We start from the raw sequence: 14,390 nt of genomic DNA on the forward strand, positions 1-14,390 counted from the left end.
GCCTACTGAAACCCACTACTACCGACCACGCAGTCTGATAGTTTATACATCAATGATGAAATCTTAACATTGCAACACATGCCAATACAGCCGGGTTAACTTATAAAGTGCAATTTTAAATTTCCCGCTAAACTTCCGGTTGAAAACGCCTTTGGATGATGACGTATGCGCGTGACGTAGCCAGTGAAACAGGAGTATCGGTAGCCCATTGAAGCCAATACAAAATAGCTCTGTTTTCTTTTCATAATTCCACAGTATTCTGGAATACTGTTGTGTTGGTGAATCTTTTGCAATTTGTTTAATGAACAATGGAGACTGCAAGGAAGAAAGTTGTAGGTGGGATCGGTGTATTAGCGGCTGGCTGTAGCAACACAACAAGGAGGACTTACTTGGATAGCAGACGCGCTAGCCGACGCTAGCTGCCAACCGACGCTAGCTGCCAACCGCATCTGTGATCGGGTGAAGTCCTTCGTCGCGCCGTCGATCGCTGGAACGCAGGTGAGCACGGGTGTTGATGAGCAGATGAGGGCTGGCTGGCGTAGGTGGAGCGCTAATGTTTTTATCATAGCTCTGTGAGGTCCAGTTGCTAAGTTGCTAAGTTAGCTTCAGCGTCGTTAGCAACAGCATTGTTAAGCTTCGCCAGGCTGAGAATTATTAACCGTGTAGTTACAGGTCCATGGTTTAATAGTATTGTTGATCTTCTGTCTATCCTTCCAGTCAGGGATTTATTTATTTTGTTTCTCTCTGCATTTGAGCCAGATGCTATCACGTTAGCTCAGTAGCTAAAGAGCTTCGTCGATGTATTGTCCAGGCAGAGATGCTGTTGGTCAGTAGGCTCTCTATAGTGCCTCTGTAGAATGTGGTGAGAATGGGGGGAGGGAGCTCTGCTCTTTTCATCTGATGCAAAAAGTGCATGCGCTGCTGAGCTCTTTTTAGGGTAGGGACCAGGTCATATTGTCAGTTATCTGCACCCCCAAGAACTTGGTGCTGCTTACCATCTCCGCCGCTGTGCCGTTGATGAAGAGTGGAGTGTGGCTGGACTGGTGCTTCCTGAAGTCGACGATGATCTCCTTGGTCTTGTCGACGTTCAGGACCAGGTTGTTGGTTCTGCACCAGTCCACCAGATGTTTCACCTCCTCCCTGTAGTCCATGTCGTTGTTGTCACGGATGAGGCCCACTACTGTTGTGTCATCCGCATACTTCACAATGTGGTTAGTAGTGGACCTGGCGCAGCAGTCATGGGTCATCAACGTGACGGTATTTGAGCTCATTTAATTTCCTTTACTTTTATCCTCTGTGTATTTAGTTTATTTTTCCATGTTTCATGACACATCATCTGTATGTAATATTGGCTGCGTTTCTGATAGTTGTTAGTGTGCCATGTTGTTCCAGACCACAGCAAACATTAGCCATCTTGCGAGATTGTAATAAATCCATTAGAAGAACGCAGCCTGCCGTCTCCTTTAACTTGGACACACACATCTATACCTTTGGTAATTCTACAACAATCATTTCCAGGAGTTATCTCACCCTCTGAGATGTTTTATTAATCTTTTCCAATGTTGTAAAAATGTGTAGAATAAATATTACATTTCAACATTTCTGTCAACGAAGGTTTGTGTCAGCCTGCGACACATTGTCATTTTGATAATAGGCTAATATAGACACTTACATTATTTGTTGTCTTCATTATAACACTAATAATAGACTTTTAAAGTAATTGTGATAGTAGGCTAATATAGCTAATTAGCCACTTACATCATGTGTTGCCATCATTATAACACTTATATAAGACTTTCAAAGTCATTTTGATAGTAGACTACTATAGCTAAGTTAGACACTTACATCATGTGTTGCCATCATTATAACACTTATATAAGACTTTTAATTTTTTGCGGCTCCAGACAGATTATTTTTTTGCATTTTTGGTCCAATATGTCTCTTTCAACATTTTGGGTTGCTGACCCCCGCCCTATGCGGACAAGAAAAAATTATAAATGGATGTTACAGTGATAAGTGTGTTCATTCAGTAAAGTGGATCTGCAAAGTTCCTGTAAGACAAAGCTGAATTTATAAAAAAGAATCAAACTACAGTTTGGTTCATGTATTGTGGGAATGTCAGAGAATAAAAGAGTTATGGTTGAAAACAACAAAAGAAACAATCACATTCCTAAATACAAACATCCCAATGACACTGCAAACTTGTATTCTTGGTGATCTGCTTCAATTTAGTGACGTGTCATCAAAGAGCAAAAATGCACTTATTTCAATATGCATCATTACAAAAAAGGTAATACTAAAACAATGGATACATGTTGATAGTTCAACTCATACTGACTGGTATAAACAAACTATGGAAATTGTAACGGTACAACGGGAGAAGGAGACAGCAGGGGGACAGTGACGTCGTTAGCAGGCAGCGCGTTTATTAACACAAGCAAATGTATGCAATCCCTTTGCGGTCCTTTTGCGGTCCCTTTGCGGTCCTTTTGCAATCCCTTTGCGTTCAACAGAAGTAACGGCACCCAGGTTCACACTCTCTCCATACAAGCCAAACAATTCACAGAGAGGTGCAGGTGTTATATATTCAGCAATCAGCCCCACACACACTCCGCCCACACACCCACACACGTAGCCACACCCACTATCCCAGGTGACAATTAAATGAGAAACAAATCCCTGCCTCTACACAATATATGTATAAAAGATATACATTTAGGCCTCCACTCAGGCTTGATCCCGGCGGGGACCCCAAGGGGTTTTGGTCAAAAAATATATAAAAAATGTGTCATTATTCAGTATTATTATTATTCAAGTTTTAAATCTGTGGATCAGAGGTGTCCAAACTTTTTCCACTGAGGGGCCGCACACTGAAAAATCAAAGCAAGCGGGGGTGCCATTTTGATATTTTTTATTTTCAAAACCAATACAATATAAAAAATATATAAATTTAGGCCTCCACTCAGGCTTGATCCCGGGGACCCCAAAGGGTTTTGGTCAAAAAAAGATTTAAAATGTGTCATTATTCAGTATTATTATTATTCAAGTTTTAAATCTCTAGCTCAGGATTGTTCAAACTTTTTCCACTGAGGGGCTGCACACTGAAAAATCAAAGCAAGCGAGGGTGGGGGCAATTTTGTTATTTTTTATTTTAAAAACCAATACAATATATGTATAGAAAATATACATTTAGGCCTCCACTCAGGCTTGATCCCGGGGACCTCAAGGGGTTTTGGTCAAAAAAATATTAAAAATGTGTCATTATTCAGTATTATTATTATTCAACTGGAGGTACCCAAAACAAAGCGCAAGCTCAGAGGGGACAGAGCCTTCTCTGTTGCGGGTCCCAAACTCTGGAACGATCTCCCTCTCATATTCATCATCATCTTTATTTCTTTTTATTCCTTTCATGAAAATGCATATATACAAGCCATATACAGTTGACACTTTCATTGTTTTTTTGTTTGTTTTTCTCCATGTGAGACAGGCCCCTTCTTTGGCTATTTCTAAGACCCTTCTTAAAACCCATTTTTATTCACTGGCTTTTAACCCAGCATGAGACTTTAAACTGTTCTTAGCTTTTAACTTTTTTAACTGTTTTTAACTTTTAAACTGTTTTTTATCCAACAAATTGTTCTTAGGGGCGGTATAGCTCGGTTTGTAGAGTGGCCGTGCCAGCAACTTGAGGGTTCCAGGTTCGATCCCCGCTTCCACCATCCTAGTCACTGCCGTTGTGTCCTTGGGCAAGACACTTTACCCACCTGCTCCCAGTGCCACCCACACTGCTCCAAATGTAACTTAGATATTGGGTTTCACTCTGTAAAAGCGCTTTGAGTCACTAGAGAATAGCGCTATATAAATATAATTCACTTCACTTAGGGTAATTTGCATTTGCTTTTTCAATGTGTATTTTTATTTCTGTTTTAAATGTTATTTTTTAGTCTGTCCTTTGCATCTATTTCTTTGTGGTGTACAGCCCTTTGTTTTTCAACTGTGCTTGTTTTTAAAGGGCTTTTTAAATAAAGTTGGTATGGTATGGTAAGTTTTAAAGGCCTACTGAAACCCACTACTACCGACCACGCAGTCTGATAGTTTATATATCAATGATGAAATCTTAACATTGCAAGACATGCCAATACGGCCGGGTTAACTTATAAGGTGCAATTTTAAATTTCCCGCTAAACTTTCGGTTGGAAACGTCCATGTATGATGACGTATGCGTGTGACGTCACGACAGCAACGGAAGTATTCGTACCCAATGTGTCACCATACAAACTGCTCTGTTTTCATCGAACAATTCCACAGTATTCTGGACATCTGTGTTGGTGAATCTTTTGCAATTTGTTTAATGAACAATGGAGATTGCAAAGAAGAAAGTTGTAGGTGGGATCGGTGTATTAGCGGCTGGCTGCAGCAACACAACAAAGAGGACTTACTTGGATAGCAGACATCTGTGATCGGGTGAAGTCCTTCGTCGCGCCGTCGATCGCTGGAACGCAGGTGAGCACGGGTGTTGATGAGGAGATGAGGGCTGGCTGGCGTAGGTGGAGCGCTAATGTTTTTATCATAGCTCTGTGAGGTCCGGTTGCTAAGTTGCTAAGTTAGCTTCAGCGTCGTTAGCAACAGCATTGTTAAGCTTTGCCAGGCTGAGAATTATTAACCGTGTAGTTACATGTCCATGGTTTAATAGTATTGTTGATCTTCTGTCTATCCTTCCAGTCAGGGATTTATTTATTTTGTTTCTATCTGCATTTGAGCCAGATGCTATCACGTTAGCTCAGTAGCTAAAGAGCTTCGCTGATGTATTGTCGTGGAGATAAAAGTCACTGTGAATGTCCATTTCGCGTTCTCGACTCTCATTTTCAAGAGGATATAGTATCCGAGGTGGTTTAAAATACAAATCCGTGATCCGCAATAGAAAAAGGAGAGTGTGTGGAATCCAATGAGACCTTGTACCTAAGTTACGGTCAGAGCGAAAAAAGATACACCCTGCACTGCCTCTCTAGTTCTTCACTCTAACGTTCCTCATCCACGAATCTTTCATCCTGGCTCAAATTAATGCGTTAATCGTTGCTTTCTCGGTCCGAATCTCTCTAGCTCCATTGTAAACAACGGGGAATTGTGAGGAATCCTTCCTCCTGTGACGTCACGCTACTTCCGGTAAAGGCAAGGCTTTTTTTATCAGCGACCAAAAGTTGCGAACTTTATCGTCGTTGTTCTATACTAAATCCTTTCAGCAAAAATATGGCAATATCGCGAAATGATCAAGTATGACACATAGAATGGATCTGCTATTCCCGTTTAAATAAAAAAATTCATTTCATTTTGATATTTTTTATTTTAAAAACCAATTCAATACATGTATAAAAAATATACATTTAGGCCTCCACTCAGGCTTGATCCCAGGGACCCCAAAGGGTTTTACTTACTATGCAGCTATAATAGAAACACACGTCCCAAAGCCCAACCCCTATCCCAGGGGTCGGCAACCCAAAATGTTGAAAGAGCCATAATGGACCAAAAATACAAAAACAAATCTGTCAGGAGCCGCAAAAAATTAAAAGCCATATTACATGTATCATGAGATATAAATTTAATTAAGATGACTTAAAGGAAAGTAAATGAGCTCAAATATAGCTACAAATGAGGCATAATGATGCAATATGTACATATCGCTAGCCTAAATAGCATGTTAGCATCGATTAGCTTACAGTCATGCAGTGACCAAATATGTTTGATTAGCACTCCACACAAGTCAATAACATCAACAAAACTCACCTTTGTGCATTCACGCACAACGTTTAAAGTTTGGTGGACCAAATGAGACAGAAAAAGAAGTGGCATAAAACACGTCCTAGAAAGTCGGAGAAAGGTCTAGACCTTTCTCCGACTTTCTAGTGATGAAATGAGACAGAAAAAGAAGTGGCATAAAACACGTCCTAGAAAGTCGGAGAAAGGTCTAGACCTTTCTCCGACTTTCTAGGACGTGTTTTATGCCACTTCTTTTTCTGTCTCATTTGGTCCACCAAACTTTAAACGTTGTGCGTGAATGCACAAAGGTGAGTTTTGTTGATGTTATTGACTTGTGTGGAGTGCTAATCAAACATATTTGGTCACTGCATGACTGTAAGCTAATCGATGCTAACATGCTATTTAGGCTAGCGATATGTACATATTGCATCATTATGCCTCATTTGTAGCTATATTTGAGCTCATTTACTTTCCTTTAAGTCATCTTAATTAAATTTATATCTCATGATACATGTAATATGGCTTTTAATTTTTTGCGGCTCCTGACAGATTTGTTTTTGTATTTTTGGTCCATTATGGCTCTTTCAACATTTTGGGTTGCCGACCCCTGGTCTAGATGTAAACAAACTATACGGTGAGTTCAAGGACCGCCAAAATTAGTAGGACAAAACGGCGCTCGCCAAATACTCGAATCAGTGAAGCATGTTTAATATAAACAGTGTGATTTATAACGATTAGGGAGGTTTGTGTCATGTTTGTCCTCCTACAGAAACCATACTAAAACAAAAAATAGATTTTTTTTCCCCTCAACTTTTTCCATTCTTCATACATTTTTGAAAAATCTCCAGAGAGCCACTAGGGCGGCGCTATATAGCCGCATGCGGCTCTAGAGCCGCGGGTTGCCGACCCCCGCCCTAGCCGTTAGAAATAATTGTTCAAAAAGGCACAATCTGCGCTGGACCGCTTTATTCAGCCTCAAAACTTCCCTGCCCTCTCATTGGCCCACCGGGGATGCAGCCGCAGCTGATTGGTTGGAAAGTTTCTCCACATCCCCACCCCAAGAAAACACACTGGTGGTCCGGCGCTACTGCGAGTCCAGTTGTTTCCACGCTTGCACAAAGGAGCCGAGGAGGTGAGCGCATAAAAAGACGACCAAGTCCGTTTGAGGAGAGCGAGTTCTGGACAAAAGTTTGAGGACTTCCCCTGATATCACGACCAGCGAACATGGTGTCGGCCGGGCTGGAGATCCTGGGACTGTCCATGTGCGTCATCGGCTCCCTGCTGGTGATGGTGGCGTGCGGGCTGCCCATGTGGAAGGTGACCGCCTTCATCGAGGCCAACATCGTGGTGGCTCAGACCATCTGGGACGGCCTGTGGATGTCGTGCGTGGTGCAGAGCACGGGCCAGATGCAGTGCAAGATGCACGACTCGGTGCTCGCCCTCAGCCACGACCTGCAGGCGGCGCGGGCGCTCTGCATCATCTCCTCCATGATGGGCGTGCTGGGGCTCATGGTGGTGATCGCCGGGGCGCAGTGCACCAACTGCATCCGGAACGAGTACGTGAAGGCGCGGGTGGTGAACGCCGGAGGGGTGATCTACATCGTCAGCGGCCTCTCCGTGCTGGTGCCTCTCTGCTGGATGGCCAACAGCATCATCTCGGACTTCTACAGCCTGCAGGTGCCCGCCTCCCAGAAGAGGGAGATCGGCGCCGCGCTCTACATCGGCTGGGCGGCCACCGCGCTGCTGCTGATCGGCGGCACCATGCTGTGCTGCTCCTGCCCGTCCGGCGGGAACTCCGGGTACTCGGTCAAATACGCACCGACCAAGCGAGCCACGCCGAACGGGGAGTATGATAAACGGAATTATGTCTGAGTCTTTTTTCCCCAACCTTCTAACCCCAACACACAAACTTTTTTTCTCTTCTTCAATATTGGACATTTTCTATCTTCGGGACTTTTTTTTTTTTTTTTGGACACATCACAGACAAAAACAAAAAGGAGTATCTCTGTTAGGTACACGCTTTTTGTAAGTTGAAATATTTTGTATGATCAGTTTTTAAAGGACCTTTCACTTTTGACTTATTGTACAGCAGTGTTTTTTACGGACCCCTAAAGCAGGGGTGTCCAAACTTTTTCCACTGAGGGCCGCACACTGAAAAAAATCAAAGCAAGTGGGGGAGGAGGGGCCACTTTGATATGTTTTATTTTAAAAACCATTACAATATATGTATAAGAAATATACGTTTAGGCCTCCACTCAGGCTTGATCCCGGGGACCCCAAGGGGTTTTTGGTAAAAAAAATTTATAAAAAATGTGTCATTATTCAGTGTTATTATTTGTATTATTATTCAAGTTTTTAATCTCTAGATCAGGGATGTCCAAACTTTTTCCACTGAGGGGCCGCACACTGAAAAAATCAAAGCAAACGGGGGAGGAGGAGCCATTTTGATATTTTTTATTTTAAAAACCAATACAATATATGTATAAAAAATATACGTTTAGGCCTCCACTCAGGCTTGATCCCGGGGACATCAAGGGGTTTTGGTCCAAGAAAATATAAAACATTTGTCATTATTCAGTATTATTATTACTCAAGTTTTAAATCTCTAGATCAGGGGTGTCCAAACTTTTTCCACTGAGGGCCGCGCACTGAAAAATCAAAGCAAGCGGGGAGGGGGGGCTATTTTTATATTTTTTATTTTAAAAACCAATACAATATATATATACAAAATTTACATTTAGGCCTCCACTCAGGCTTGATCCCGGGGACCCCAAGGGGTTTTGGTAAAAAAAAAATATAAAAAAATGTGTCATTATTCAGTATTATTATTTGTATTATTATTCAAGTTTTTAATCTCTAGATCAGGGATGTCCAAACTTTTTCCACTGAGGGGCCGCACACTGAAAAATCAAAGCAAGCGGGGGAGGAGGGGCCATTTTGATATTTTTTATTTTAAAAACCAATACAATATATGTATAAAAAATATACGTTTAGGCCTCCACTCAGGCTTGATCCCGGGGACCCCAAGGGGTTTTGGTCTAAAAAAATATTTAAAAAATGTGTCATTATTCAGTATTATTATTACTCAAGTTTTAAATTTCTGGATCAGGGGTGTCCAAACTTTTTCCACTGAGGGCCGCACACTAAAAAATCAAAGCAAGCGGCAGGGCTATTTTTATATTTTTTATTTTAAAAACCAATACAATATATGTATACAACATTTACATTTAGGCCTCCACTCAGGCTTGATCCCGGGGACCACAAGGGGTTTTGGTAAAAAAAATATATTTAAAAATGTGTCATTATTCAGTATTATTATTTGTATTATTATTCAAGTTTTAAATCTCTAGATCAGGGATGTCCAAACTTTTTCCACTGAGGGGCCGCACACTGAAAAATCAAAGCAAGCGGGGGTCATTATCATGTGTCTTTATTGAGTATTATGATTTTTATTATTATTCAAGTTTTAAATCTCTAGATCAACTTAGGTCTATCTGTCAATATAACGTTTTTAAAGATTTAAATTGTATGCTCTTTTTGAAAAAAAAACCCACCCTGTTTTTTAATGAAAAATAAAAACACAAAATATGCAATATTTTCACCCAATACAATTTTTAAGTGGAATATTTGAGATTATATAATAATTGGAGCTTTAAAAAGGTCAATAACTCATAACACCATTGATTTTAATTCATTATTATTTTTTGAGCAATGACACTTAAAAACAAATCACACTAAAATTATTGGGATCCAAAAGGTTCCTACTCATTAAAGTGTTAAAAAATTAATTATAAATGTGTTTACTGTTTACTTTTAACACAATAATCTCGAGATCAACTTCAGATCTATCCATTAATTACAAGTTTTATTGTTGTTTATGATTTTTGTTTGTTCGTTTTAGGCCCTTCTTTTTAAAAAAAAAAAACAGCTCAGTTTTTTTATATGGCAAACATAAAATATGCAACATTTTCCCCAAAAAATATCTCAAAATGGAATATTTAATGTGGCGTAATTGGAGTCTTGAATAGGTCAATAATTCATAATGACATTGATTTTGATTCATTATTATTTTTTAACCTCTAAAGGCTTATTGTGTTATTAGAGTAAGCATTGTGTTATTAGAGTAAACATTGCAACATTTTCTTGTTACATTTCACCTGTTTGCTCTCTTATACCACTGGTTTTGTTTTGTTTTTTATCGTATTTTTAGAATGTGCCGTGGGGCCATTAAAAAATTACCTGCGGGCCGCAAATGGCCCCCGGGCCGCACTTTGGACACCCCTGCACTAAAGGGACATGGATGTTTTGCGAGATCTCGCAAAAGGTTTTTTTCCTATGTCAGTGAACCGGAAGTAAAACAGACACAGTACCCATTCCGACGAGAAAGCCCCCTAGCCCTTTTCAGATGTCTCTCACTTATGTCAAAGCCATGTCTACGTGCAAAAACGGATTTGATGTCTTTATATGTTAGGCCAATACTAAAATAGAAATCAATAAACCTCTCCCACGGATGGTGGGTAGGCTCCTCCATCGCTTTGTCTGTTTCACTTCCGGTTCAGCATTGCTGTGTCTGTTTTACTTCCGGTTCACTGACATAGGAAAAACACCTGTTGCGAGATCTTGCAAAAAGTATTGCGAGATCTCGCAAAACATTTTTTTTCCTCCATGTCCCTTTAGGGGCTCTGTAGTTTTTCAACCTTTTTTTGAGCCAAGGCACATTTTTTTTCATTGAAAAAATCCTGAGGCACTCCACCAGCAGAAATTATTAAAAAACAAAACTCAGTAGCTGATATTGACACACAAAAAAAAGTGGTAACACTTTAGTATGGGGAATATATTCACCATTAATTAGTTGCTTTTTAACATGCAAATTAGTAACATATTGGCTCTTAATTAGTCATTATTCAGTACTTATTAATGCCTTATTCTGCATGGCTTTATTATACAACCAGTAAGCCATTAACTGAGAGTCTTCCCTCAATACCCTCAGAATTATTGCTTATTATTGGTGGGAATTGGGGGTTAAATCACCAAAAAGGATTCCCGGGCGCGGCCACCGCTGCTGCTCACTGCTCCCCTCACCTCCCAGGGGGTGATTAAGGGTGATGGGTCAAATGCAGAGAATAGTTTTGCCACACCTCGTGTGTGTGTGTGACAATCATTGGTACATTAACTTTAACCCTAACACTAACCCTTATATGTTCCCCTAGTGTCCAAATAACTCAAAATTAAGTATTTGTTACTTAGAATATTTTCCCCATACTAAAGTCCAAATAACTCTAAATTAAGTCTTTGTTACTTAGAATATGTTCCCCATACTAAAGTGTTACCAAAAAAGTCGTTCTCGCAATTGTTGGATATGAATTTAAACCATAACCAAGCAACACTGTAAACCCGAATGCTCCAAATAATTAATTAGAATAAGTAGTGTAAACTTAAAAAGTTGTTAAATGTTGTACTTACTTAAAAATGTTGAGTGTCAGTAAAACTTTTTCCTTCTTTTTAAGTTTATTAAACTTGTTATTTTTAACTAACATGAACTTGTCAGCAGATTATGTAACTGCTACTTAAAGTAATTAACTCACAGTTACTTAAAACTCAGTGGATTAAACATAAAGTCGTCTTATTTTGAAAGAACAAATCATTAAATCGAATCAGGAATAAATTAAGAATGAATCAATCACATTATAGATTTGTATTGTAATTATACTCTGTGTGTGTATGTATATATAAATTATTACATGCACGCGCGCGCACACGCACACGCAACCACAAGAGGAAGTGCTTTTATTTTGTAGCATTTGCATGCACTTCCTCTTCAGGCAGCAGACACCAGGAGGAACATTTTTGAGTTGGCTTAATTGGTAAGTTTAATTCAATTATAATTTAAAAGTACATTTAACATAAACTCCAAATATTTACAATCTGATATACTCAAATATTTGAGTTTATGAACTCAAAAAATATGTGGCAACTGATTGCCTCACTTTTTTTGAGATTCTGCTTACTTATTCGGGTTTACAGTGCATCACTATAGCTCTTGTCTCAAAGTAGGTGTACTGTCACGACCTGTCACATCACGATGTGACTTATTTTGAGTTTTTTTGTGTGTGTTTTCCTGTGTGTAGTGTTTTAGTCCTTGTCTTGTGCTCCTATTTTGGTGTTTTTTCCTGTTTTGTTGGTATTTTCGTTTTGCAGTTTCATATCTTCCTTGAGCGCTATTCTCCACACCTGCTTTGTTTTCGCAATCAAGACTATTTAAGTTGTGCGGACGCCATCCTTCTTTGCGGGGACATTGTTGATTGTCATGTCATGTTCGGATGTACTTTGTGGACGCTGTCTGCTCCACACGCTGTAAGTCTTTGCTGTCGTCCAGCATTCTGTTTTTGTTTACTTTGCAGCCAGTTCAGTTTTAGGTTCGTTCTGCATAGCCATGCCTAAGCTTCAATGCCTTTTCTTAGCGGCACTCGCCTTTTGTTTATTTTTGGTTTAAGCGTAAAATACATTTTTTACCTGCACCCTGCCTCCCGCTGCAGATGACACAACAAACATCTCCAAAACAATTAGCTACCTGCTGCCACCTACTGATATGGAAAAGTATTACATGGTTACACTGCCGAGCTCTAGACAATGCAGACACTCAACAATGGCACATTTGCGAATTATAATTACTGGTTTGCAAAAAATATTTTTAACCCAATTAGGTGAAATTACATAATCACGGGCAACACAGTGGTTGAAAAACACTGCTGTACAGTACTGTTGCTTTGCCTCCCACGAAAACATTGCACTCCTCCATAACGGTAATGGGGACATACACACCTGTCTATAATACACTTTTGTATATTTTCATGTGCTGGAATTATAACGGCATTCCATGTCTAATTCCGGACCCAATCGGGATGTTTATTGCCATTACTGAGAGCACCTGCTGGCTACAAGATGGCGACAGGAAGTCTTGTTTCATTTGGTTCAGTTCCTGGAATTGTTTTCTTGTCTTGTTGTTTAATGTAGTGACTGAACTTTCATGTATAAGAAGTTGCAATATTGTTTCCTTTTTTTTATTATTATTATTGAGATTAAACACACTATATTGTCTGGACTTGAGCGAGTTTATTCCCCAAGCAGACATGTTCCCACCATAATGCGTCTGCACGAACCCCCTCCCCAAAGTATTTTGGTGATCCATAGAAATCCAGATGACAATGCCCATTCAGCTTGAGTGGGGCTCCGCTGTTCAAGCGCACAATACTCCACAACCCCCCACCTTTCCCTTTCAGAGCACCCCCTCATCCACCCATCCACCCATCTACGCTTGCAGTCAGTGAAAAGGCTTCAAATTAGGGGCTGCGGAAAGTTGCTGAAAAGTGTTCTTCCAGTAAGTCATTGGGAAGAGTCCTGAGAGAGACCACGCCCACTTACAAAAAAAACAAAACAGGCCAAAGCAAATGCACTCGTGATGTAGTGTTGTCCCGATACCAATATTTTGGTACTGGTACCGGTACAAAATTTGTTTTGATACCTTTCGGTACTTTTCTAAATAAAAGTGACCAAAAAAAATTGCATTGTTGGCTTTATTTTAACAAAAAATCTTAGGGTAGATTAAACATAAGTTTCTTATTGCAATTTAGTCCTTAAATAAAATAGTGAACATACAAGACAACTTGTCTTTTAGTAGTAAATAAACAAACAAAGGCTCCTAATTAGTCTGCTGACGTATGCAGTAACATATTGTGTCATTTATCATGAATTATTAATCTACTTGTTCATTTACTGTTAATATCTGCTTACTTTCTCTTTTAGCATGTTCTGTCTACACTTTTGTTAAAATGTAATAATCACTTATCATACTTGCCAGCCCTCCCGATTTTCCCGGGAGACTCCCGAATTTCAGCGCCTCTCCCGAAAACCTCCCGGGACAAATTTTCTCCCAATTTTCTCCCGATTTCCAGCCGGAGCTGGAGGCCACGCCCCCTCCAGCTCCATGCGGACGAGGAAGATACAGCAATGGCGACGCCGACGACGAGCAAGATGAAGAAATACGCTTGAAAGTTCCAAAACGAATGGAAACAAGAATTTCAGTTTATCCAGGGCAGTTCGAAGGGGTATGTTGCCTGTAAATTTTGTAGAACAGACTTCTCCATTGAACACGGTGGCCGAACGGATATAGTCACTCATGAATGGGCAGCGCAGCACCGGTCCCAGTCCAGTATTATGGGCCACCTCGCTAAATGGAGACCCGAGGGTGTAACATATGCCGAGACAAAGATGGCTATGCTGATAGCTGGAAGCAACATCCCGTTCTCATTTGCGGATGTCTTCAACAAATCCGTGAAGGATATGTTCCCGGATTCAGAGATCGCTCGCCAGTAGGCAAATGGCAGAACAAAGGCTACTCAAATAAGTGAAAGGTAAGTGTTGTTGTATTTTTTAGTATGTAAGCAGCAAGCACAGTACAGTTAGTAGAACAACTGTGTTTTCATTGCTCTGTATTTAGTATGTATGTAGTATATAAGGCTGTGCTTCTGGCTGCAAAGCATTGCACTTTCAAGTACAACAATGAGTAGATGAGTGTTATGTGTGTGTATATGTGTAAATAAATGAACACTGAAATTCAAGTATTTATTTTATTTATATAT

General features: G+C 40.1%; 1 protein-coding gene across 1 annotated transcript; it reads left to right on the plus strand.

Annotated features, from left to right (window-relative positions):
- The first annotated feature begins 6,855 nt into the window (after positions 1–6,855).
- Positions 6,856–12,853, plus strand: cldn5a (claudin 5a). The gene has a single exon (XM_062025602.1). It carries the CDS (start codon positions 6,976–6,978, stop codon positions 7,621–7,623), a length of 648 nt encoding a protein of 215 aa, XP_061881586.1. The 5' UTR covers positions 6,856–6,975; the 3' UTR covers positions 7,624–12,853.
- The last annotated feature ends 1,537 nt before the right edge of the window (positions 12,854–14,390 follow it).

This window comes from Entelurus aequoreus, linkage group LG17 (genome assembly GCF_033978785.1).
Source record: "Entelurus aequoreus isolate RoL-2023_Sb linkage group LG17, RoL_Eaeq_v1.1, whole genome shotgun sequence".
NCBI lineage: Eukaryota > Metazoa > Chordata > Actinopteri > Syngnathiformes > Syngnathidae > Entelurus > Entelurus aequoreus.